The sequence below is a fragment of the Typopeltis vanoorti genome, chromosome 10 (assembly GCF_054136105.1).
Source record: "Typopeltis vanoorti isolate ZY-2024b chromosome 10, IOZ_Tvanoo_1.0, whole genome shotgun sequence".
Classification (NCBI taxonomy): domain Eukaryota; kingdom Metazoa; phylum Arthropoda; class Arachnida; order Uropygi; family Thelyphonidae; genus Typopeltis; species Typopeltis vanoorti.
In genome coordinates this window covers 26220729-26247679 of record NC_143558.1, presented here as the reverse complement: position 1 = coordinate 26247679, position 26951 = coordinate 26220729, and the positions used below count along the sequence as shown (strand labels likewise).

General features: G+C 33.8%; 1 protein-coding gene across 1 annotated transcript in view; it reads left to right on the top strand.

The window, feature by feature from the left end:
• The first annotated feature begins 2082 nt into the window (after nucleotides 1–2082).
• The window catches only part of LOC150102256 (A-type potassium channel modulatory protein KCNIP1-like), a 56528-nt gene continuing 31659 nt past the window's right edge, over nucleotides 2083–26951 (top strand). Inside the window, exon 1 of the mRNA XM_090399170.1 lies at nucleotides 2083–2525. Within this exon, the coding sequence (XP_090255296.1) occupies nucleotides 2345–2525 (181 nt within the window). The 5' untranslated portion in view covers nucleotides 2083–2344. The remainder of the gene's footprint in view (nucleotides 2526–26951) is intronic.

Sequence of the window (26951 nt, the reverse complement as noted above, 5' to 3'; positions counted from 1 at the left end):
CGTCTGCTTCTTCTTCTACTTTTTTTTTTTTTTTGGCTTTAATTGCAAGACGATGGATGCATTGTCTGGCGGTTCGTTGACCATCACAGAACAATGACAGGCAATTGGAACAAGCGCTGACATCGAGGAGAAGGAAGGTGAGACGCTTTAGTGGTATGAAATATGGAGTAATAAATTGGAACATGAAGATCCTAGACTGTGATAAGGATATCAAGCGAAAGACGTCTATTTGTCATTAGGAGAATCAAGATACTTCGCCTAAAAATCGATGTCACGACCTATTTGGTGCTAATTGGCGAATAAGGCAGTTTGCTATAATGTGTGCAATACACCGTTTTTAAATCTAAACACACACACACACACACACACACACACACACACACACACACACACACACACACACACACACACACACACACACACACACACACACACACACACACACACACACACACACACACACACACAGGTGCTTTTGAAAATGACAATAAATGGATTGCCTGATGTCGTGTGTCTCCGCACAACACCATAATCATGCAGTGAATCTACTTTCCAGTTAAGATAAATCGCCTTAAAATATCGATTGTCAATCCTTCAAAGAAAACTCATCAGGAATCAATTACCGATTTAAGATATAGCTAATTAAGTCTAGGGTAACAATTTTACCTACACCTAGGTTCGTGTGATCAGGATAGTAGTCGATTAAGAATGCTAGTCTTTTGGATTTTTATCCAAAATTGGAATTATCACTAAAAAAATCGAATAGACGTATATATTTATAGAAATAAGCTAAAGTATTATTAAGTATTTTATCTTACAATAAAGATTACTGATAATTTTAGATTTCATTGATGTAACTTGAATGTTAGCTAAAAGTTGAAGAATTTTGAATCTAGATTAAATAATTTACGAGACTTAAGATTATTTAAACCAGATTAAATTAAAATCGGTACTTTGATGAGCCTGAATTAATTATATTTTACATTAATAATAATTTAATTAATCTAATTTAATATATATTCATTTTTTTCTTTCAGAATAATTAATCATGCTATTATCTATATTCTTGGCTAAGTAAACGTACGGAATAAAAGCCTCAAATAGTTTTGACATTTCAGGTTTTTACTTTTTTCTCATCCAAGAGAAAAAAATAATTTTAATTTTAATAATGCATTTTTCATTATTAGTCATCCTTGTGCTAATAATAGGATAAGACTGTGTGAACTCAACCCTGTTATATAATTAGATAGAGATATAGCGTACCTTGCGATGTAACTGAATACAGATATATCATACCCTGCTATATAACTTAGATGTATCATACTGCTCTGATACTGCCTCGATTTATACCTTATTTAAATTGGCATTACTAACTGGGTACTGGTTTCCAATTTATCTTAATTTTAAACTAATTCAGCTGTTATGACTTCCGTTACAAATTCCTTAGGTCCAAATCAATGAAAAAAAAAATAACCTCTAGAATAATCACCATTTAGTGTTGGTGCAGGTGTTCGGTACATTATGGTTATCTTTAATTCTTTCGATGTCATTTATAAAGTTTCTGTTAACAGCGTTGGTCTATCCCACTACAATAAAATTATTTTTTGATACAGTATAATGGACAATCGCTAGATTTATTTAATAATCCCGTTTGCGGGATTATTTTATTATCCTACTTCCGGTTCTGATCTTTTTTCCATAAATAGCCTTTTATTTTCCCTATTGCTTAAAAAAGGATAGATTGTTTTTTTTTTATTCCCCTAGAATAAGTTAATATGATGTTAACAATATATGGTGATTAAATTTTATTTTTAATTATTGTGATTGAAAATTGCATAACAAATTAAACGCTATACTCCGTGACAGTGATATTAGTTATTATAATGATTAAATTCCAATAATTGTTTTCTTTCTTTACAGGGGCTGGATTCCAGAAAAAAAAGTGCTAATCTCAAAGATTATTTTTCAATAACCATCATCGATGCATTGAAATTATTAAAATAAAAGTGTTGTGTTGATATTGACACATGGAATAATGTAAAACTACCCAAAAGAGCAAAACAGGAGCCAATGAAAATAATTTATTCATTCACAAGAAATATCAAATTCCAAAAATACCAATTCTTAACAATGGCTCCATTATTGAAGCTCGCTCGAATCATGAAATGACACACGATATCCGGTTAACTCAGTCAACAATGTAGCGAGACGTGTCATCCGGTGACGTCATCTCATATTGTTTTAAAGTGCAATAGACACTTCGCTCTCTATCAGAGCAATAGTGTTCTTTTTCGAAAGCGAATAGCCAGTTTATTACAGAATATTTTTCGCCAATTATTCATAAATGTCAGTGGAATTAAAACCCAAATCTGTGGGCGATCCAGAGCCAGAAGATGAAGTCACTGAGGACGCTGAAAAGCAAACTTACTCAAATTCATATGACCACATGGGAGCTGGAGTTTCTCTCTATAGCATCTACCAGAGGTTACTGAGATTTATCAGGAGGGCTTTCAGTGGAAAACAAAGTAAGCTTCATCTGAATAATTAAAAGAGTAAATACATTAGGAGTAGCGTATAGTTTATATATTTTGATGTATGCGAAATGCGTGAAGAATATATCTTATTCAGTTTTGTGTAGTTCAGAAAGAGATGATATAAATTAAATTTAAATAATAGATGTCTGGCAAATAACTCTTTCATTGTTAAGGATCATGGGACTTATGAAATAGGCGATAGTAGAACGACTTCAGTCAACAATGCAACTAGAAGTTAGCATGATCCATAAGAAAAACAATAATGACAGATTTAACTGTAATATAGAACAGCAACATATGAATGTACAACAATAAATTATAACATACGAAGTTAAAATGATGAATCAAAAGAAATAATATTTTAAATATTATTTAAAATATTTAAAAAAAAAGATTTAGTACCAAATGTCGCCGATAGGGGAAAGTTGGGCGCTAGCGGAGCCGAAAAGAATTACATTGAAGCGGATAATTACATTAAAGGCAGATAAAATGAAATAATAATATTTCCACGGTGTAAGTGACACTCATTCCAGCTGGATATGTGGCACGTTGTAATGATAATAATAATAATAATAATAATTAAACTAAAACAACAACTTGCGAGAGACACAGAAATTAATGTAGTGATTGAACTCACAGGAAATAATGTTTTATTCATCAGAATCAGGGTCCGCTGGACCACATACACGATTTTCAATGTGCTGAACTTTCTTGTGTACAACAAATTGCATCCGGTGTCCGACATGCTCTACAGCTGAGCGTAAGGAGTCGGATTGGATGTTCATAACAGCCCGTTTTATGTTCTCTTTCAAGACATGCAAGTTGGGAAAGCCACCAACATACAACGTTCCCAATCCCTTTTTAAGTGGAATTGGTGGCGCTGTTGTCACGTACGCACAGTAAAATTTGCATAATCCTTTTTTACCTGCGTTTATCGCAAATATTTGACTTCTTTCGGCTCCGCCAGCGCCAAAATTTCCCCTATCGGCGACTTTTGGTACTAAATCTTTCTTTCGCAGAAATCATCTCCCCACGCCTTCAAAAATCTCAATATAAAATTTGGTCTCATTCCGTTTATTGGTTTTAGCTACAGATGCCTCCAAAGAGGGAAAGTTATTTTATGGCAACCCTGTATTAAAAAAAATTAAAGGTGTTTTATTGGGCAAGTTTATAGAGTAAATTATATATATTTTAGCTATGAGACTACAGATGATTGAGTATTACGTAATAATTAGGATTTTATATATAATTAATCTCACGGAGGCTGCATAATATGTCAACTTGACATCTGGTGATTAATTTTTTTTTTCTTAAAATGTGACGTCAAGAATTCATTACCTAAGAGAGTGGTTAACAGTTTTCTTTTTCTAACTTAGATAAATAAATAATGAAAATATAAAAGTGACTTATATTTATTGAACAGAATTTAATATTCAAGTCACTCCAGTCCAGTGAAATATAACTACAGAATGTGACACATGTAAAAAACGAAATTTATGTAAGCGAATAATTTCACTATTGGCACGTGTTTTATGATGGATATATTTCACTTTTGGCACGATGCCAGCATTAGGATAAAACACTGCAATTGATATTGTGAGCGTCATAAATGCACATTTTCTTATTTTTCATGAGTAGTCCTAACCCAAAACGTGTTTCAAAGCATGCATAGTCATTTTTTTTTTTTTTTTTTTTTGAAGGAGGCTGATAGTTGAATTTTTTTCAATCCAACGAAAGGCAGAACGTCGATTATCCGAAGAAGATGTAGTTGATGTTCTATGAAGTCTGGAATTTTCATACATTAGTAACCTTTCGTGTGATAAACAAGAGAGAATTGTATTTTATTGTGTGCCATTCGCGAGGATTGTTTTCTCTTTTTGAAAAATGACACGCAGATGAACTTTACGACGCTGATTCGTAAAATCAAATGAGAAAGGGTGCATTCAATGAAAGAAAATATTTGATACAGTAGGGGAAATGATAAAGGGGAAAAATACACTCCTTAAGCACTTCATCGGTTGGCAAGCCTAAATATAGAAAAAAAAAATATCCACCATAACGTGCTGTGAGTAATAGGAAAGTATTCAAGCCAGTCTCAAAAGGCAGAAAAAAAAAGATGGAAAGGTATAGAGAAAGTCTCCTTGAAGAGACAAAATGATCCTCTGTGGATCGATGGAGACAAAATCCCAGGAAATGATTATAGGGTGGGCTTCCAGGTAGGAAAAGAAGATGGAGTTCGCCGTTGTAATTTTGAAATTCAGTGAATTATGAATGAAACTATTTCATTAAAATACCCAATTCGTTTCTTTTTTTAAAGAAATCAGTTGTAAGTAAACCATGTTTAACAAAAATAAATGAAAATATTAACTGAAATACATTAAAAGAGAAAATAAACAATCAATTCTTGTTTTTAAGAAGTGGTGGAATTCGTTATCGGTGATGTTGTTCTCAACGCAAGTGAAAATCTTCAGTCGGCACCGCATAACACCACAATTCAGTGTACTTAGCGGATATTTATAATGGGAAAATTATGCGATTCAAAGAAATGGATTCATTCAATCTAATACCCTTGGAGGGTAACTGATGGCACTGCTGTAGCTAATGAAGTTCTAACTGAGGCTCGGCTATTGCTGTTACCCTCCTACCATGATCAGAGCTTTAATAGTAGCTCAATAACACCTTATCCCTACACTGTCCTCTACAGATAACGGGGAAGATGAAAAGCATTCTTGCTTCGCCCCTTTAAGACAGTCCTTATAAGGACTATATAAGGACTATTCAAAGAAATGTTTAGTGAAGAAAAGGAGCTATAGGGATCCAAATAGGCATTTGAAAAAAATTATCTAGAATAGAAAATTAATAATAAAAATATAATAAAGGACAAAATAGAAATTAAAAGAATGCCAAAAGACAAAATAGAAATTAAAAGAATGCTAAATGACAAAATAGAAATTAAAAAGTACTGAAGGGCAAAATAGAAATTGAAACAATGCTAAATGACAAAATAGAAATTAAAAAGTACTGAAGGACAAAATAGAAATTAAAAAGTACTGAAGGACAAAATAGAAATTAAAAGTATTGAGGAACAAAATACAAATTAAAAGTACTGAAGGAGAAAATAGGAATTGAAACAATGCTAAATGACAAAATAGAAATTAAAAAGTACTGAAGGACAAAATAGAAATTAAAGGCTTACTAAAGGACGACACAACTAGTCAATAGTATTAATTGACAAAATAAAAAATAGTACTAAAGGACAAAGAAAATGAAAAATGACATCGGATACACCTGAAAAAAAATGACCGTTTCTAGAAATAAGGGGATGATCATTATGAAACAAGTAACATTACTGTTTTTCTTCATCAGGAGCTAAAAATTGTTGATCCGCAAGTGTTAAAAATAGGGCAAAGTCGTGATGTGTCAGAAGTTGAAGATATAGGGCTCTATAAAACACACTGACCACGTGAATTTGAAATTTCCCTGTTATAAAATGCTGACAGGATGTTTATGAAGGAAATAATTAGTTTAGTGCTTAAATTTCAATGTTGAAAAATTCAATAAAGTTGATCGTTGATCAGTATCGCTTCATGCACTTGATGGCAATGATTGTGGTTGGAATTTTTCACTAATTCATAATCTTTATATTTTGCTCGATACTTTTATACGTGACAATTTTGATCTCCTATTGAAAGCGTACAATGCGGATCATCCCAGCGATCGTGGTATATAAATAAATCTAATGTTTAAATTGATCCGTATGTTCAGTTGCTTAAAAAAATTAATCTCATAGTTGTTTAAATGTAATTATGGGTAGGCCATTTTCGACAGATATTTCTAGTTTCCTAACCTGTACGTTTCCATGTGGCAAGACGATAATGACACTCCAAAAAGAAAACGTATAAACAAATAAACTCTTTCGCCCTACCTAGACATATCATTCCGATATATTTCTTGACTGGATTCCATGTTTCTAATGACATCCGAGTGTCACAGCTCAGATGGAAGAGCCCAAAGTTTATATATATATACAGTTTCCTGCTAAGAGCCTCCCTCTCTGTATAGATACGGTATCCTTGGAAACGACACAAACAGCTGACATCCAGAAGTAACTGGCAACCTCGTCGCTCTTTTCTAGTTTGTTAGATTCCCCAACTCCATTAATGGAAGGCCGTATGATCTATCGTGATGAAACTTCCTCATCTCTCTGCACGCGACCAGTCTGATTCCTATTTTATCCTATTTATCTCGAAGATAAATCAACCCCCAAACCACAAATAATTTCTTGTTTATCAGTCTTTCTTTTTTTCCACATGAATAAGTGTATTTTTGGATACTAATAGCGTTTTATACTCGCTTGGAATCATCTCCTCTGCATGATTAACGGCATTCGCTAGCCACTAGTCATTCGTTTTAATGTGGTTTTTTTTTTTCTTCTAAATTTTCTCCATTTATTAGAAACAAGCAAATGTATCCTAGTTTGATATTACAATCATAGGTGGCGTCGTAGGCTTTGTTCGGGCTGTTTTCGCGAAATTGGTTTCCATAATATAATTGTAATATTATTTGACACCGTTTAAAAGTATTTATTACGTTTTTAAAATTTTAGACAATATCTTAAACTTTTAAAACGTTGAAATACAAATATAAAATATGTTACATTTATTTATTTTATTTCCCAGCGAAATATAATTATTTTCACTGGTATAAATCATGTAAAGCCTATGATATGCATGACGTCACAGCTTATGAAAAAGCTGCGCGATAAATTCACTATTAAACCCATAGATGGCGGTGTTTTTGAGTGATGTTTATTAATATATTTATTATTTTTTTAATTACTTCATATTATTATTATTATTTTAATTTCTATATTTTTATTATTTTATTTATTATTTAATTATTTATGACATAATTTAGTTTTTTTTAATAAAATTAATTGCACTGGTAAATCGTGTATAGCCTGTGATATGCATATCGCGCAGCTTGTAACAAAGCTGCACGATACATTCCTATTAATCCCATAGATGGCACTGTTTTTCAGTGATTTTTGCTAATATATATATTATTTTTATATTACTTTCTTTTTATTATTATATTTCTTCTATATTTTATCATTTAAATTATTTATTTGCTTTTATTATTTTCGTATATGTGTTTATTTCTTCGATCTGTGAAAACTCTATTTATTCTGTTTGTCTTTTGGCTTAATTACAGAAAAATAAATATTTTATTTTTTGTGTTTGTTAGTGTAATACTGTTTTTTTTTTGTTTTTTTAATTTCCACATATATATACACACATAAACACACACCTGTTTACTTGTATAATATTTGAATATGGATAGGATTAATCGGGTTTAAATACCAGCTATTGACCAATGAAAAAAATATTTCGATTATAAAATGAAAGACTTTGAAGTCAAATCCTGTTTTTCCACATTCTAGATTTTTCTCTGGTGCGACTAAAAGCAATTGTTACATGGAGCAAACCATTAATTGAGGAGAGGTGGGTGGAGCATAAAAAGGAGGGTTGATTATTATAAATCGCTCTGCGTCCACTTAAAGCATGCACACTCAAACTGTTTCCTGCATGATCATTGTAGACAACACAACACCGAACTAATGAACGTTTAGGACATGCTGTCACCGCATGTAAAGTTAGCATACTTTGTCAGCCATCGTGTGATTTATTTATAGCTTATCGATTTCTGGGAAAAGAGGGTAGCACACGTAAGCCTACCTTTCCAATCTCCTCCGTGTCGACCATCTGTTCTGATTCTCCATACCGTCGCCCGCTTCCTGTTGCTCTCCTGCCCGATTACGACAATTCCTGCATCATGCATGTGACTCCTCGTCTATCCCTCAACTTCACACCTGCGAAATCTCCAGTGAATCTTTCAGGGCGACTTATTGGTCTTCCTTAAGCCACTTCTCCTTCTGTGTCTAGAAGAAATGGACGTTTGCCTGCCCTTAACGTTCTTTTTAAATCCTCTTTAGTGCAACCGTTTTGCCCATAATTCCTATCGACTTCCATCCGCTTTATTTGATCGACAATCGATGCAATTTTCATAATATTCTGAAGACGGTTTACCAAGTATTGTAGAAAACTGCAAATTCTGTAAAGGCAACAGGTGAAATATAGAAAATTTTACGATCCGACCATTCGAATTCATTTTTATTCTCCTACCTACCTATTGCTATAAAACCCACTCATTTTTCGCACTTGGTCACATACCTAATTCAAAAATATTCGTTCGGTTTATTTCTTACATTTATAAATTACACTATTAAATATTTTTGCATAAATGAGTAAAAAAAACTGACAACTCTATTGATGTATTATCCAATTTTGCTCATGAAAGTGTCTCGCATTCGGCAGAAGCATGAACTGCAGGGTGTGATTAACTAACATTGAAATTTACAAACAGACATTTCCTCTTATGAACACAGGAGCGTCTAGCTGTACTTTCAATGGAAAACCTTTAAATCAAGACTAGACCTGAGCTCTCCTTATATGTTGCAACAGGCATGCAAAGTATTCAGGAGGATATAAAAAGAATATGTACTCCGCAATGGTTAGAAGAATATTATTATTCAGAAAGAAAGTAATGGCAAATTTAAGCAAGATGTTTAAAGATAAAGATATTAGCCTCGCAACAAAATCAGAATCGTGAAAGCAATGGTATTATTTTCTGTGGTACTGTATGAATGTGAAAGTTAAACCCTGAGAAAGAGTGAAAGAAAGAAAATAGATTCAGTTGAATTATGGGTTTGAGACGCTTACTAAGAATACCATGGACTGCAAAGCAAACCAATAAATCAGTGATAGATAGGATAAAGCCAGATTGCTCCCTCGAAGCTATGATCATCAATCAAAAACTGTCATACTTTGGACATATTATGCGAGAAAATGACAGTCTAGAGAAGAAGATGATGATGATGATGCTTGCAAAAAGTTTATGGAAGTAGGAGAGAGGAAGACCAAGAATTAGATGGATGGATAGAGTTAAAGAAGCAAATGGAATGCGCTTGGAAATTCTGAAAGATATGGCCAGGGACAGATCTGAATGGAGAATCTATGTTCATAGAATCACCAGGAGTCGAAAACAACTCGATGGAACATAACAACAACAACAACTGCGTAATGTAATGATATTTGCTTTCCCAGTGGAATAGAGGTGACCTGTAGACCATGCATGTAATTGCTACTTGACGAAACGGGTCAAATACTAGAACTTACCACGAGACGTGTTTCTTGTTAGAAACACGTCTCGTAGTAAGGTGGTTTAGGAACTTGTGGTTTAGGAACTTGGTCAGGTGGTTTAGGAACTTGCAATGTTAGTACATTGCAAGTTCCTAAACCACCTGAGGATGGACTAGATGAAGATAACTCTACAGAATGAGCTAAATGTGTTGAGAGTGCTTCATATTCTCGTGAAACAGATCCAGATTCAGAAATGCAGCATCGTTACTGCCAATTTTCATAATTTATTGAACAATGACAGTTACGGAACTGTTTAGAAACATTCAGTTCTTTGGTCTTACTTGGATGTTATCAGTAATTAACAAATCACAATTCCATCCGAGAGTTTCTTCTATGCTTGCTGATGCTTGATCAACTAGAAATATTCTTTCGAACAGCAATGAAACATACACGGATTACCGTGCCATTGAGTATTCGCAATCAGATGCTATCGCTGCTATGGAAACACAATGTGACAGTCATAAATAAAAGACGAATAAATCTCAGGAAATATTTTATTCTAATGAAGAATCATACATTGGTTTCATCTTAGCGAGCGGCGATTGAGAAAGTTGAAATTACGGCCGAAGTAGCTATGAATCCAGAATGTTATACGTGTTGATCGAATGTGTTCTGGCCGCTTTGTCTGCGTAATGAAAAATTCTGGCTACCTGAATGAAAACTCTTGCCACTTCCGTATGAGGCCGGTTGTCTCCTTTAGATGAAAACATCTTGCCCTCTAGGAAAAGGTTACTCGAATCCTAGATGTTTTCTTATTCAGATCGTTCCGAAGGGGATCGATCTGTTCGCACGAAAAAAGAAGATAAGAGTTATATATATAATACTTGGATATGACAACCATTTATATTGTACTGTACTTCACGATCTGCCTCTGGCGATGTTTTATATTGTTACTGTAATGAAGTGATATTGGGTTGTTTCTGAGCAACTAGACATACCTTCTATTCTATTCCCTCAGCATACGGTTGGTGGGGGTAGCTATATGCTACCATACTAGAGAAGTGACTATGAGCAAAATGATTTTCCTTGCCGTACTATATCCTATGAGTGTATCCTGTATGTTTACGGGACCGGTTTGCCTGCTTGCCAGATGAAAAATCCCAGATAAACTGGTGGAAAAACCCCTGCTGTCCACGCCAAGACCGGCTAGTTTGGCTATGGCTGAGGAAGATCCTTAAGCGCCTGACGTCGCCGACGAGAATCGAACTTAGGACACTCCTTGCTCGAGCGGACTAAGCATACTAATAACACTGTTTTGGATATACGTTTTAGTGAAAAATCCGCTATTTACCTTGTCAACAATCAGAAAAGACAGCCTAAAGAAAATGTGTATACGTGTAGCTGTCCTTTCTACTTATTTGCATTCACATTACTTTATTCTAATTAATAGCACACAACCTAACGATATTTTTTCTTTTTTGGAGTACATTTTAATCCCTTTTTAAATAAGCGTGATCTTTTTTGTATTAAAAAGTAACATTTTATTCCCAGTATGAAGGGAAAAAACTAAGAGCTCCTTAATGGATGAACTTAGACATAAACAAATAAAGATCGATTTTCCCCGTAGGGCAACTGAGATAAAGCACCATACCTCGATGCTCCTTAAGTACTACCAATTAAGTTGAGTAATTGTCTTTTGAGACAAAGACAATTTGTACTAAATTTATATGACATTAAAATCAAGAAAAGTATATGCTGTAAATTCTAATGAGTTGGTAAAAAAGATTACCTTAATTCGTTTGCCCAGTTGAAATTAATGATAAAATGTGTTTTGTGGGGAACGATATCGGGTACATTCCTTGCCATTTCTAGAAAATACGATGGAAAAACTTGAAACATGATAATGAGCTCTGCAACCAGAGGGCTTCACTCCTACTTTATTGGCTGAGTGCAGCAATAAGGTACTAATTCCCACCCCAACACATGCAATAACATAGAAGCAACAAGGCTTTTATTAAGTGTGGCAGACAGTGTTATTAAACCATTACCTTTCTTAGTTTTATAAAATATAGTTTTATAAAAATTAAGTTTAATAAGCTTATAAAACATTCTTATTAGCAGAACGTGTAAACTACAGCAATATTCACCGTATTTCAATATGTCATGCACATGTTTATTACTTACTTCAATCAGTCATGATAATTGCTTGTAGTTGAACAATATGTGGGTTGTTCATCAGAACTGTAATTATTTTAATTAATGCTGGCAAAGTTTGCTTGTTTCGCATAGAAGTTCAACAGGAGTTTAAGAATATTTCGAAACTGTTCTTTTTGGAATGAATTTACACATGAATAACCCTTCAATCCTCTTGTAATTACATTTTAATTGTCTCCTAAGTAAATTCTTTATCTTTCTGATCTTTCTGTAACGTTTGAAGTTTGTAAAACAAGACTCCAGCATCGTCATATTTCAAAGTTGGCACGCTTGAGTGTTCCATTCCACTTAGTTAAATCTCGTGGATTCTGCAACACCACGCCTCCTTACAAGATTTATTTAAACTCGTATCAACGAAGGCATAAGTCCCTCAACCGAAACAAAAGCATTCATATAAATGTTTAATAGCTTAGCGTCAGTTGTCCATATTTAAATTATAAAATTAATTAGACGTGATGCGTGCCCAGCATATTTAATGCTTGTAAAGGGTAGCGAGTGCGATCTTAAATATGTAAGATATTTTTAAATGCTCTAAGATACATGAATTAGCGGCCCCTTTCTCATTACTCTTAATAGAGATTGTTATAATTTCAAATGAACATTTTGTGTCTAAAATTTCCTAAAATTTCAAGAAACGGAAGCAGATTTTAAACATTTGATTTTTCAGAATCAAATAGTTCTTTTCAAGAACTCTTGTTGCAAATTTCAAATATGTTATGCTAGGTATCTACCCTTGTACACCACGAAATGCTGAGGCGATACTATTTTCCTTTTTTTGTCCAGTCCATGTACATGAGTGCAGAAGATTAGGCCTAACTAGGACTAAACTTCGACTCTTTTCATCAGTATTAATTATATCATTTGTTTAGTTTAATTTAATTAGTTTTACATAAGCTGACGAAGCAATAATAACTTTATTATTTGCGAATATGTTATGTTAATTTCTACCATTGTACACCTCGAAATGCTGAGGCAATTCTATTTTCCTTTTTTTCCCAGTCGTCCATATACATAACTGCAGACGATTAACTGCCTAACTAAGACTAAACTTCAACTACTCTTTTCATTGATATTAATTATATCAGTTGATTTATTTTAATTAGTTTTAAATAGTTTAATAAAATTTGATTTAATTAGTTTTACATAAGTTGACGAAGCAATAATAACTTTATTATTTGCAAATATGTTATGCTAGGTGTCTACTTTTGTGCATCTCGAAATGCTGAGGCGATTCTATTTTCCTTTTTTTGTCTAGTCCATATACATAAGTGCAGACGATTAGGCCTAACTAGGACTAAACTTCGTACTCTTTTCATTAATATTAATTATGTCATTTGATTTATTTTAATTTTAATTAGTTTTACATAAGCTGACGAAGCAATAATAACTTTATTTTTAGATAACACGCGCGGAACTCTTTTTCGTATTCTCTGCTACTTACTTGCGAAAAAAGAAGAATAAATACTAATTATTTATGAGACAATAAACCAACTCGATTTCATTTGGGAACGGTGGCGCCACCAGCACATAATACCTGATTTACACAAGTATTTCGTCATTAATCGTCTGTCAAGGGAAGAGAAATTCACAATAATTCTTGTGTCGCTCTAACAAGAGGAATAAACGACTGACTTCTCTGCTTAGGTTAATACATGACGCCGTGATGTATCCGTGAAGAATCAACGCTCGAGAAAATCTCGTACGCTAAGTGCTGAGCGTAACGTTACAGAAGCTGTCAACTTGATTTCGTGAGTGTACTAAGCCTGTTACGTTATTTTAGAATTCTTTCATTCTCTGCAATTAAAATCCATAATGAATACAGTAATGGTGGAATGTATTATAACTACGATTCTTTCCTCTTTTTTTTTAATCGAGTTCAATTTTTTTTTTTTTTTTTTTTTTTTTTGTATGAGATAAAAGTGGTATTTGTACAGACGAAAATGCAAAACAAAAACGTTTGGAGAGAAGTTAAAAATAGCATGTTTTCTTTGGGAATCAGAAGCAGTAGTGTTAGCTAGGACTAATAATAAGTGCATAGGCAAGGTTTACATAAGAAAAAAAAAAGTTTGTTTTTAATTATCTTAATGGCACATACGTTTCTCGTACAAATTCGTACAAATGTTCGAGTTTATTCTCTGTAAACATCACTGGCACATTTTAATTTCCTAAAACTGAAACCTCCCAATTTCCGAAAAGGACGGGGGGGGGGGAAATGGCCAAACAAAAACAGTACATATTGCCGTTTTTTCATTGGTTCGTACTGTGTATGGGAGGGCCCCAATAGCAAGTCCTGGCTGGTTCTAATGTTATTAAAATTAAAACACATGATATTTAATTATTAATCACATGTTATAAAATGTTAAAACGTTATTAAAAAGAAATTTTATGAAAAATGTTTAGGGATATAACTGAAGTGAGAAGAAATTATAATGAAATCTTTTATTATATAAAAATATTATTTATATAAAACTGATATACAATTTTTTGCATAACATGTGACCAAAGAATTATTATTATTATTAAGAGAGACTTCCAAGGAGTCAGAGACTCATCGAGGGAGGCCACATACTATTCACACCAGCTATCATACTTATTCTTGAATTCATTCGCACTGCTTGCACTCACAACATCCAATGGCAACCCATTCCAATCACGCACCAACCTCTGAGAGAAAAATCTAGCCCTCACGTCTTTCTTGGCGGCCTTCATTCTCAGCTTCCAAGGATGCCCTCTTGTCCTTTCCCCCAACCTGCATGAACTGAAAACTTCCATCAACTGAAATCCTGTATGACCCTTTCAGAAGTTTGTCAGTCTCAATCATATCACCCCCTCTTTCTCCTGTTTGCCAGTGTCTGCAGTCTACAAATTCTCAATCTGTCTTCATAACCAGTATTCCATAATCCTGATATCATTTTTAACACTTTCCTTTGTACTCTCTCGAATATATCAGAATCGCAACAGAAACAATGAGACCAGACCTACGCACAATGAGGTCTTATCAAGCCCTTGTAAAGAGGCAAAATGTCATCCTTATCTTTACATTTTTTTTACATTTGCATATTATCTTTACTTATCACTATCAATAATATCGTTCTAATATTTTTCGATGTCATCATCATCAAATCCCTGATATATACTCTCAAGGGGTGTACAGGATATGATAGTACTACATGAAAAATTTACATCATTACTAACTTCCTATCTACAATTTTCCTTCAAATCAGTCTGTTACTTGTCAAGACTCCAACATTATCAGATCTTATATTTCTATCGTCTAAGGCACTTTGTACCGTATCAATCCACCTATATCTTGGTCTTCCTTTGGGTCATTTTCCTGCCAACCAGGTGGAGAAACTTGTTTTGCTAATCTTTCCTCACCCATTCTGTTTAAGTGACCATACCACCTAAAATTAGCTCTGCTAACGCATTCCTGGATGCCAACAATGTCAAGTTCTTTCCTAATATCCTCGTTTTTGATATGATATTGCCATCGATGCCATCTGTTCACACTCCTAATCTTTATCAGGACTCTCATATCTGCAGTCTCTAGTCTTTGGTCAAGTGTTTTACTACTGACCCAGCTCTCAGGTCCATAAGTTAAAATTGGTTTAAACACTGTCTTGTATATAGTTAATTTAGTGTTCCGACTAATTTCTCTCTTATTCCACATAAATTTATTCAGTTGAGTTCCTACCATACCGGCTTTGTTGGTTCTATTGTCTGTTTCCATATTTAATTTACCATCTTCACTAAAATTTGTGCCTAAGTATCTGAAATGTTTTTCTTGTTCTATAAGTTCTCCATTCACAATGCAATTGACGTTTTCAACAATTTTACCTATTTTCATTGTCTTTGTCTTTTTAATGCTGACCTTCATACCATATCTATTACAACAGCTATTCAATTTAGTCAGAGAATCTTGCAGACTTGTAGCGGATTTATTTTGAAGTATAACATCATCCGCATAAAGCAAAGAGCTGACATTAACATCTCCAAATTTGATATCATGTTTAATACCACATTCCTTCATAATGTGATCCATATAGATAATGAATAACAGAGGGGATAATGTACATGCTTGTCTGACACCAGATTTAACATTAAACCACCTTCCTGTACTTCCTTCAAGTCTAACTGCTGACTCACAACTCAAATAAAGACTGAGTATTGCTTGATATAATGCCCCATTGACACCATATAACTGTAGCGTATTGAATAGCTTCTCTCTTGGCATCTTGTCATATGTCTTTTCCAGATCTACAAAACTCAAACACAGATCTTTGTTATATTCCCATGGTTTCTCAACTATCTATCGTAAAGTGAAAATCTGATCCTGATAGTCTCTATTTGGTCTGAATCCAGCTTGTTTTTCACCAAGCTTCTCTTCCACAATCCTTCTCAACCGTTTCTCAAATATACTTGCATATATCTTACCAGGAACACTCAGTAAGGAAATACCTCTGTAATTCTCACATTCAGTTTCATTTCCCTTTTCATATATGGGTACTATAAGAGCTCTACTCCAATCATCCAGAATTAGCCCCTCTGCCAGGCCTTCTGAACTATGCAGTGCAGCCACTGTGAGAGTTTTATACCACCATACTTCAGCATTTCTGGTCGAATATAATCTACTCCTGCTGCCTTTCCATATTTCAAGCCTTTGATGGCCTTTTCTACTTGAAGTATGGATATGTATTCCTGACTGCATGCCTGGTCAGTGTTTTTTACCACTGTGCTATCACTGCTTGTTTCATTTAGCAATTTTTCGAATTAATTACTCCATACTTCAAGCATATCTTTTTCTCCTGTTTTCATGTCACCTTTATCATCTCTAATTCCTTTCACAGCACTCTTTCCTCCATTTCTGAGCTTCTTCAACAACCTCCAGAATATTTTGCCACCTTCTTGATATTTATTTTCTATGTTATTACCAAAGTCTTCCCATGACTTTTGTTTAGCTAGTTTTACACAGTGTTTAGCTTTCTTACATTTGTCTCTGTATTCTATAAGAGTAAAAGCTGACTTATTTGCCAGGAACTTTTGATATGCTTTCTTCTTTTCCTTCACTGCCTCTTTAACTTCCTGTGTCCACCATGGAGTTTTGATTGGTTGCAAAATTTGCAAGAAGGTAAACTTCTGCAGTTTGTTTTGGAAAAAAAATGAACGCATTGTGAATAAAATATGAAAAGAATGCCCCGTTAAAACGAAATACTGCATATTATTATTATTATTATATAAGTTATTTGTTGCACAATTATGGTAATATTCACATGCTATCTATGTCATAGGCTCCTTTAAAAGCAGGGCTGATTTAAGGTGGGCATCGACCGTGGTTGTCCAAATTTTTTCTGACCGGTAATAAAAAAATAATTGGTTGCTGTAAGACATCTATATTTCCTCCCCCGACCCTATACACCACGCCACGGAAGGCCAGAGCTGGAGAACACGGTCAAAAGGGATATCCTATGACTCGAGCTTATTGCGAAGGAGATACCTGGAAAGACGAATTCTGTAAACATGGGAGATCAGAACGGCATCACTGCAGATGGCCAAACCATACAGCGAAGTGGATGTAAGTGGTTTAACGTAGCCAAAGGATGGGGGGTTGATAACACCTCATGATTGTGGACCTGACATCTTTGTTCATCAGTCAGTAATTCGCATGTCTGGTTTTCGATGTCTGGGAGAAGAGGAAGAAGATGAATTTGAATATAAGCTCTCTAGCAAAGGCTTGGAAGGCACTATTGTTTCCGGACCGGACGGCCGAGATTGCAAAGGTTCCCACCGTCGACCACTGTCCAAGAAACGATTTAAAAAGCTAAGGTGCTACAACTGTGGAGAATTTGCCAACCACATTGCAGCTAAATGTACCATGGGACCGCAACCCAAGCGATTCCATCGCTGCAAGTCTTTGGACCTAATTTCTGATTGTCCACAGAAGGATGACAAGAAAGCACGAAACGGGGATGGTCCTATTACCAAAGATACCATTAACTGCAAACATCACGTTACAGGAGATGGAGAGAATCATCCTTCTGGCTATGAGGAATACAACAAGAAAGAAGTCTGCTAAAACTGGAGATAAATTTGTAGTTCGTGACATTTTCGAAATTATTCCGAAACTTGATGCCGAACTCTTTACCATGAATTCGTTGCAAATCACAGCGAAACTAGGTATTTGAAAATTGTTGAAATAATTGGTCAATATTACAAAAAGTAACGGTTTAAGCGGGCGAATTCTTTTTAAAGTTAAAATGGAAAAGTTATTTAAAAATTAATTTTACCACCTCTACGAAGTGCAGTTTATCTCTCGATTCTCACTTCTTCGCTTGAATCAAGTAAGTGAAACAGGTACTGAAGTATTTTATTAGATATGAATCGAAGATAAGAAATTTAATATAAAAAATAAAGTTTCTTTAACTGAAGATCGAGAATAAGATAGACATATAGTCGAACAGAAATTATAAATTGGCGAATACCCAAGCAAAGAGGATGCCAAACTCTAAGCAGAGATGAATGATAATTGCGTGATGGTTTTGGAGAAGCTATTTTATGTCTGAGATCTAATTTATTAACTAAGAACTATTTATTAACTGATTATTAATCAGTTAATACAGAATCTGTGTACTTATTTAGTAAGCATAAATATACATAAATAGAATATTATATTACCTTTTACTCTGTAATTCTAAACAGATCTTTTAACAAGTGACATATTGTAGCTTTCGTCTGCTTATGGAAAAAGCGGACTGTTCCAGCGCCCTCTAACAACCGTGTTAAAGAAATAATAATCACGCAAAATATGGTATATTTAGTTATTTATTAACAATTTCAGAGTCGCTCAACAACAAATTAGCATTTGCGGATTAGCAACAGAATAACATATGCTTAATAAGAATAACATGCTGTGACAAAACAGAAACTGAAAACAAATAAGTTTTTGATTTTAATATAAATTTACAAATATAATTATATGCATGCAAAGTGGAGAGAGTTCTGACATCTTCCTTAAAAAAGAATGCGTAACTGTGCTCAAATATTACTAGACCAAATTGACGAATCTCAACCCGATCACTGTCTATTGCATTTCGTCGCTGTAGTGAAATTCTGTACTAGTCTAAGTGAAATATTACTAGTCAGATCATAACAGGACTTTTTTTTTTTTTTTTTTGAAATCTTTGAGTTCGACTAAGTTTAACTTTCTAGAGATTATATAAAGTTTATTATTTCCACATCTGAAGTACAATGAATATTATATACAGACTTACAATAAGGGACTAATAAAAAGTGTTGGTTCATGCTAAAGAGTTTCGTATTCTTATCAAGAAAGTCAAACTAAAGCAAGGGGGCGTTACTGTTTCATTAATGGGATATTTAAAAAAAGTCTATATGACCCTTACTCAGGGAGATTCATCGTTTTGTATAGCTATACCCAAACCCCCTTTTATCCATTTTTTAAATAAATAAGAAAAAAAATAAAATTATCTCATCTCATTTTCCTTTTGCCCTCTTTTATTATTTTTTTAATTTAATTTTATTTTATTTTTTATTCACCTAATTGATACACAGTCAAAACAAGATATCATATAAACAAAATTTTGACTGGTAATACAGAACAATTCAGATTCAACCCAAGAATCTAAGAATAGTCCGTCAGGTAGCGTCGTAAAATATGGATTGTTCCAAATAATGCTGTTTTTTGTAGATTATATGAGATCATTTCGTTGATGTTTAATTGCTGTAAATAGTTGGACAGCTTCTTTGAAGTTGCACCAAGTGCACCGATAACTATTGGGATGACTTTCGTGTGTTTAATCCACAGCCGGCCAACTTCAATTGCCAGATCTCCATATTTAGTCATTTTTTCCAGTTCTTTGTAGTTAATGTTGTTATCACTGGGTGCTGCGATATCAATAATCCAAACCTGTCGATGTTCGATCATTTGTGATGTCAGGTCTATTGTGTTCCAAATGCCGATCAGTTTGTATTCGAAAGTCTCAGAGAATTTTTGCTGTTTCGTGTTCCAATACTGTCTCTATTTTATGCAGCCACCAGTTATCAGAAGTAGGAAAGCCATATTTTTTGCATACATGCCAATGAACTATTTTGGCCACTTGATCATGGCGGTATTTATAGTCGTTTGAGCTATTTTGCTGCAGGCACTGATTAGATGTTCTACAGTCTCATCTTTCTGATCGCATAATCTGCATTTGCTGTTATTATTGATATTCAAAATGTTTGCTTTGACTACATTAGTTTGTAATGCCTGTTCTTGAGCTGCTAGAATAAATTCTTCTGTTTCTTTTTTATATCCATATTGTAGCCATTACCATGTCGCGTTCACGTCAATTTTGTCCTCAGTATCCCGAAGCAATTGGCCATGCAAGGGTTTATTTTTCTAGCTCACATATCGGTTATTTTGTTGTTCCTTTTTGTAATCGGATTTGTTTCTTGTTGCTTTTAGAAAGCCCTCTTGTGTAATTGCTTGTGTAATTGCTTGTAGCATTGGCTGAGCTATTGTCGATGTAATTTCTTAAACTAATTTCTTCTTCTTCCACAGTCTGTCTCACTTGCAGCAGACTCCGTCCACCTATTCTCCTTGGTGGTACAACCGGTCAACATCACTTCGTGGATGTAATGCATGATGCATAGTCATTAGTTTTGTAGTTTTGCGGTCCAGTTTGTCCAGGTCTTCTTTTGTCCAATCTATTATGCTAGCTGTGTATCGGATCACTGGTATAGCCCAAGAATTCATTGCTCTAATTGTGTTTAATCCATTTAGTTTGGTTTTCAGAATATTTCTAATTATTTTGATGTATTTTGATGCTGCCTGTTGTTTAACTTTCGAGTGGATAATATCATTGGCCTCTAATATTCCTAGGTATTTATAGTGTTCGTCAGCTGAAATTCCTTTTATACATTTGTCTTGATCAAAATTAAAACTGCTAATGTCATTAATTTTTCCTCGTTTAATAGATAAAATTGCGCATTTATCTAAACCAAATTCCATTTTGATGTCCTGACTGAAAATACGAACTATGTTCAATAAACAGTCTATTTGCTGGGCCTATTTTCCATATAGCTTCAAGTCATCCATATACAACAGATGGGAAATTTTAATATTACATTTAGGAATTTCATATCCAAGTTTTGTTTTCTTCAGAATCATTGACAAATGTATCAAAGAAATGTTGAAGAGCAATGGTGACAAGGAATCACCTCGGAAAATTCCACATTTAATTCTGATACTCCAAATCGTTCATTATTCACTATTAATGTTGTTTTTCATGATTTCATAGTAGCAGCCAGAAACAAACATATGTTTTTGCTAATTCCAAATATGTTTAGTGATTTTAGGATACATGATTGTGGGAGGGAATCGAATGCTTGCTTGTAGTCTATCCATGCCATGTTTAAGTTAGTTTTTCGTCTTTTCGAGTTTATGAGAATCATTTTATTAATAAGGATCTGATCTTTTCTTCCTCTAGATTTTTGAAAATTGCTTTTTGTTCAATGGGATAAATCTGATTATCTGATAAGTAGTGGTATATGGAATTTGCTATGATTGCAATGAACAGCTTAAGCATAGTTGGTAGGCATGTTATTGGACGATCGTTACTTGGGTCTGTATCCTTATACTTATCTTTCATGAAGAGAAAAGTGCGCCCAGATATCATCCAGTCTTCCACTGAGCCTGACTGCAACAAATAATTAAATTGTTCTGTCATTCGATCATGTAGACTGGTTAGATGTTTTAACCAAATCCATGTAGTCCATTATTATTAATGGACTACAAATCAAAATCCACTGTCTTTCACTGTCTCAGCTACCATAATATTTCATTTTCTTGTACCATTATTTTTCTTTTTTGGTTTAAGCCAAGATACAGAAATATTTGGTTTACTAAACAAACTTAAACTGTTAGAGTGTCCTCGTTTGTTAAGTATCCAGCTAGATACCTAACGGGGTGCATCACGAGAGGGTGAGGAATGTACCAAAATCCATTATTATTATTATTATTATTATTATTATTATTATTATTATTATACATTTTCTTGTAGTATGAAGAAGAAAATACTACATATTTGAAACCCATTTGCTATTCGTTTTGGTAGCATTTTGAAGTAGCTGCATTTTTAAGGTCGTTCTACATTTTATACTAAAATGCTCCCAAAGTGAAATACGTTTTAATTCTTTTATTAACAGGTTCTAAAATAAACTATAATCTAAAATACCTGTAGTTTGAATAGGCAAATAAATCTCTCTTTTATTCCTCCAAAAAAAAATTCAATGCTTTTAGCATAGCTGCATTTTTATAGATTTTTTGGATATAATTATATCAGATAATTTAGATTTTTTTCGAAGTGTAATTATTACTAAGAAATTATGTGGCGCTGGAGTTAATTAATGTTGATAAAAAACAGTGTATCATCCTACAAAAGAAATATCGCTATTTCTGTTTGAAATATCCGCTCATAAACAAACAAAAAAAAGAAATAAGAACATTCTGACGTATATTGATCTACTACTTTGGGTTCTTTGGCTTCTGGAATTTTTCTTTTCTTTTTTTAGTACCGGTGAGCAGTCTTACTTAGTTTTAAGCCCATTGATAGAGCCGAATGATAAATTATAACAAGAATGAAAAAGGACGAGATCGTTGAAGGGTAAAAGACTAGGAGGAGACCCACTCGTAGCCTTTTAAGAATTACGGGGGAACCGACTGGGGCCTCTGACCTAATGTACATTCCTCACCCTTTCGTGATGCACCCCGTTACGTATCAACCTGGATACTGAACAAACGAGGACGCTCTAACAGTTGAATTTTCTTTAGTAAACCAAATTCTTCGGTATCTTGACTTAAATCGAAAAAGAAAATAATGGTACAAGAAAAGAAATATTATGGTAGCTGCGACAGTGAAAAGTCAGCTACTAGAACAAATTCAAACTCAATATCAGCAGTATTGAAGATAAACCATCAGCGTCATAATGATCAATGCGAAAGAAGTGGAAGTGGTAGAATAATTAAAGAAGCACCGTGTCGATATAATTGGTATTACCAGAACAGATATGATAAAGGCAGGTGACTTTGTTCTTAGTAGCAGCTACAACATGTTATATTTGGGTTATGATGGACAGTAAAAAGGAGTTGCTGTAGCATCAAACACGAACATAATCTTCTTGAAAATTTAAAATAGCATGATGTGGGCAGACATCCACAATGGACAATTGGACAATGAGGCTAATCTGTGCAAGTAGTTCTACCGAAGGTTCTCCTAAGGAAGAAGATGGATCTTCTTCTTCCTTAGGAGAGAAGGAAGCTGATATAAAGAAAAGAAAAAGCTGGTCCTTGTTAGAAGTCTAAACATCAGATAAATGAATACCAGTTTTACAGAAATGTGCTGGAAAAATTTGTAGATAATGCGAACGATGATAATAATAGTTAGTATCTGCTGGATTTCTACTCAGGACATGGAATATTCATCACCAACACCACGTTCTGACATGAAGACCATCACAAATTCAAACGAAAGAAGATACCAGTCTTATTGATGATAGCGATATCTTCATGCATTCATAATATAAGTGTATACAAGGGATTTGAAGAAGGGAGTGATGACCTTTTAGTTATGAGTAGGATAAAATTGAATATCATATTTAAAAGAAAGGTATATAAGAAAGTTAAAAAGATTCAAAGTCGAGCAGCTTTCAGGAGTGAAGTGCAGGCTCAACTATATAAATATTATTGAAGAAAAAAATGAGGGAATTTGAAAACAAGAACCAAACCTTGAAGACTCAGGCGGACTTTGATAAAAAAAAAAAGATTCATTGATTCAGCCACAGAGGCCTGTCGTAAAGTTGTCTGTATGAGAGAAAAATCAGAATTTGCTGTTACTAGTTCCTGATATTAAATATCGGAGATACCAAACTTACCTCTCTGCTTTATACCAATGATGTACTCATAAACAAATCCAGTAATAGTTTCCAGGATTTTTTAACATTAATAGCTACATCCTGTCTGAAGAACCTGTAGAATAAAACTATTTATGCCTTTTTGGTGAAGATCGAAAAATAAATATGGAAATATACAATAGAATAAACATAACTGTTACGTTGGGAAGCCAATTGAATAAATTTATATGGAATTAGAGAGAAATTAGCCAAATAACTTAAACTAGCATTATACAAGACAGTGTTAAAACCTTTTGTTTTAACCTTAAATATTCGAGAATTGGATTACAAATAATACAATTAATCAAAGACTGGAAATCACAGATGAGAATTCTGAGAAAAACTGGGGAGCGAATAGATGGTCTCAATGGCAAAATATTAAAAGTGGAGATTATCAGGAAGGAGGTGGACATCGTTAGCGGGAATGTGTAGTGTTAATCTCAGGTGGTATGGTCACTTACACAGAATAGGAGAGGGAAGATTAGCAAAATATCTGTTTGATGGTAGGAAAGAGACAAAGATGTAAACAGATTGATGCCGAAAGTCTTGCCTTAGAAGGCCAAATATCTGACGATATTGGAGTCCTGACAGATAACGGGTTAATTTGAAGAAAATTAGTCGACAAGTTGGTAATGATATAGACTTCTCATATTATACTATGAGCATCTTGTGCGCCCCTTAAGGATACAATTTGAAAATTTTGATGACGATAATTATGGGTTACTGGCAACAAAATGTCGACCAGAGAGCCTCTCATGGCATGGGATCCATACATTCCAGATCAAACATAATAATAAATGACTGTTTTTTAGAGCCATAATCAGACAACATTTCAAAAATATATACTAGAAATAACTCCGCTCTGACCTTAGTGAAATTTAAATATTCGGGATTTGCGAGGCAGTAAAAAAGTTGTCGATACGATTCAGTTTTTGATTACAATTCGGTTCATTTTAATTGCGAAAAAAAATTGGAACTGATATTAATTATTCTGCTCTTGGAGGTTAGAATTTAATCAAATTTTTTTTATTAGGATCTCAAAATTTGTCAATTTTGGGTTTCGATGTTGTAGAGGAAAAAATGGGGCAAAAAAGAACTTTTATGTGTACAGTACATAATCAAAAATAAGTTTATATTTACATGATCAAAACCATCTACCTCTGAAGGAGGATGTACATATTATACAATCATTTCTTAATATTTAGCGAAACATTTCTTCACAAGTCTGGATAATCAACCACCTGCATCTTGGGTGATGTTTCCGAAAACTTCAAAACAATATTCAGCGAAAGTAGCTTTTTCGGCGAATTATGAACACACACACACACACACACACACACACACACACACACACACACACACACACACACACACACACACACACACACACACACACACACACACAATACTAATCTTTATCCAAGTAATTTCCAAGTTACCTTTCTCCGAAAGAGATGGGAGTTTAACATAAAAGAATTTTATAGTCCTTTTATGGGAAAAAACATCCTTTTCCCCTAAACAAAAGGCAAACAACTTTGAGCACATAGTTCAGAAAGGACCATTATGGGAGTCTTGGCCTTAATAAGTGAAGGGAATCGATATACAAAATAACTTTGTTCATTTTGCAGAAGACACAGATTTGTTCATTGATTCAAGATATAAGTTATAACATCTCCCAATCTCTTGCTGTGGCATACCATATACAGTATATGTGGAAAGCATATTTTCAGATTTTTTTTTAACTTTTTAATTTTTTTCATATTTTTCATTTTTATTTTTTTTTCACACGTATTATTTCACAAGTAACTAATCTGCACTTTCATATTGCAATTTGCCTAATAGCTTAGATGCTACAAAGATTCTTCCCGGTATCTGTAATTGTTGTACTCCTTTCTTTTCTTTTAGTGTTGCACGGTGATCAGCATTCATTTTAGAAATTATGGACTTTACAACCGTGTTATGAATAACTATTTTTAATTTCCCGACGTTTCGACCTTCATATCAAGGTCATCATCTGGTGGAGTATACAAATATACAAGGAAATTGACTTACATTTCACACAGTAAGCTAAAGAAACAATGATTTAATCACCAGTCATTCTACTGGCATGACCTCTAGTGAAAAAAAAAGATACAGATAAAATTAAAAATTAATTAAATATTTAGAAACTGCATCAAAGCTAAATTCTTTCATATTGATAGTTTTCTTACAGTAACAGGGATATCCTATTTTTAACATGACAGTTGTTATATTAGATTTAAGATTCTGGATTATCTACAGTCCTGTTTATAGTTGTTCTTAGTGAGGAACCTTCCGTGGGTCGAATATATGCCTTCCATATGCTTGGGATTTTTAGACCATCATTATTGTTCAGATTGGGGTGGTTGATGAGAATCTTACAGGCTTTCTTAAATTTGCGTTCATACCATGTTTTGTTGTGATGTAAACAACTGGTGCTTTTCCAGTCAGTTCTATATAAAGTGTTCAGGGCATGGTCAGAAAGGCCAGCTTCACCATAGTCATTATATTTAATGTGTCGTTTATGTTCCTTTTGTCTGATAGGAATTGTGCGTCCTGTTTCCCCTATATGTGGTATATTACAGGCGCAATAAGTACGGTATACTCCAGGGTGGGCCAGCGGAGGGAGTGGGTCTTTGGATGAGTTAAGTAAGCTTTTTAATTTTGCAGGAGGTTTAAAGGTGGCTTTGAGGTTGTATTTCTGTAGTATTCTGTTTTTTTATCTGATGTCCCTTTAATTAATACTGATGTCCCTGTATAATTGTTGTACGTTTTCTGACTAACCTCATACATAATAATGAAAATTATAGTTCATTTTAGATTTAACATCATTAATATATTTTCTATTTTTAGCAAATTGAGTTTTTATGTATCTGGTTTAATATTATTTACGAAAATGTGGATATTGATTTTTGAATATTTACACCCGTAATTCATATTTTTGTGGTAATATTACAACAAGAAATAATATAGTCATTAAATGAGGGTATTTTTTAGTACCCATCCTCTCTTTACATAGTTGACAAAGATGTTT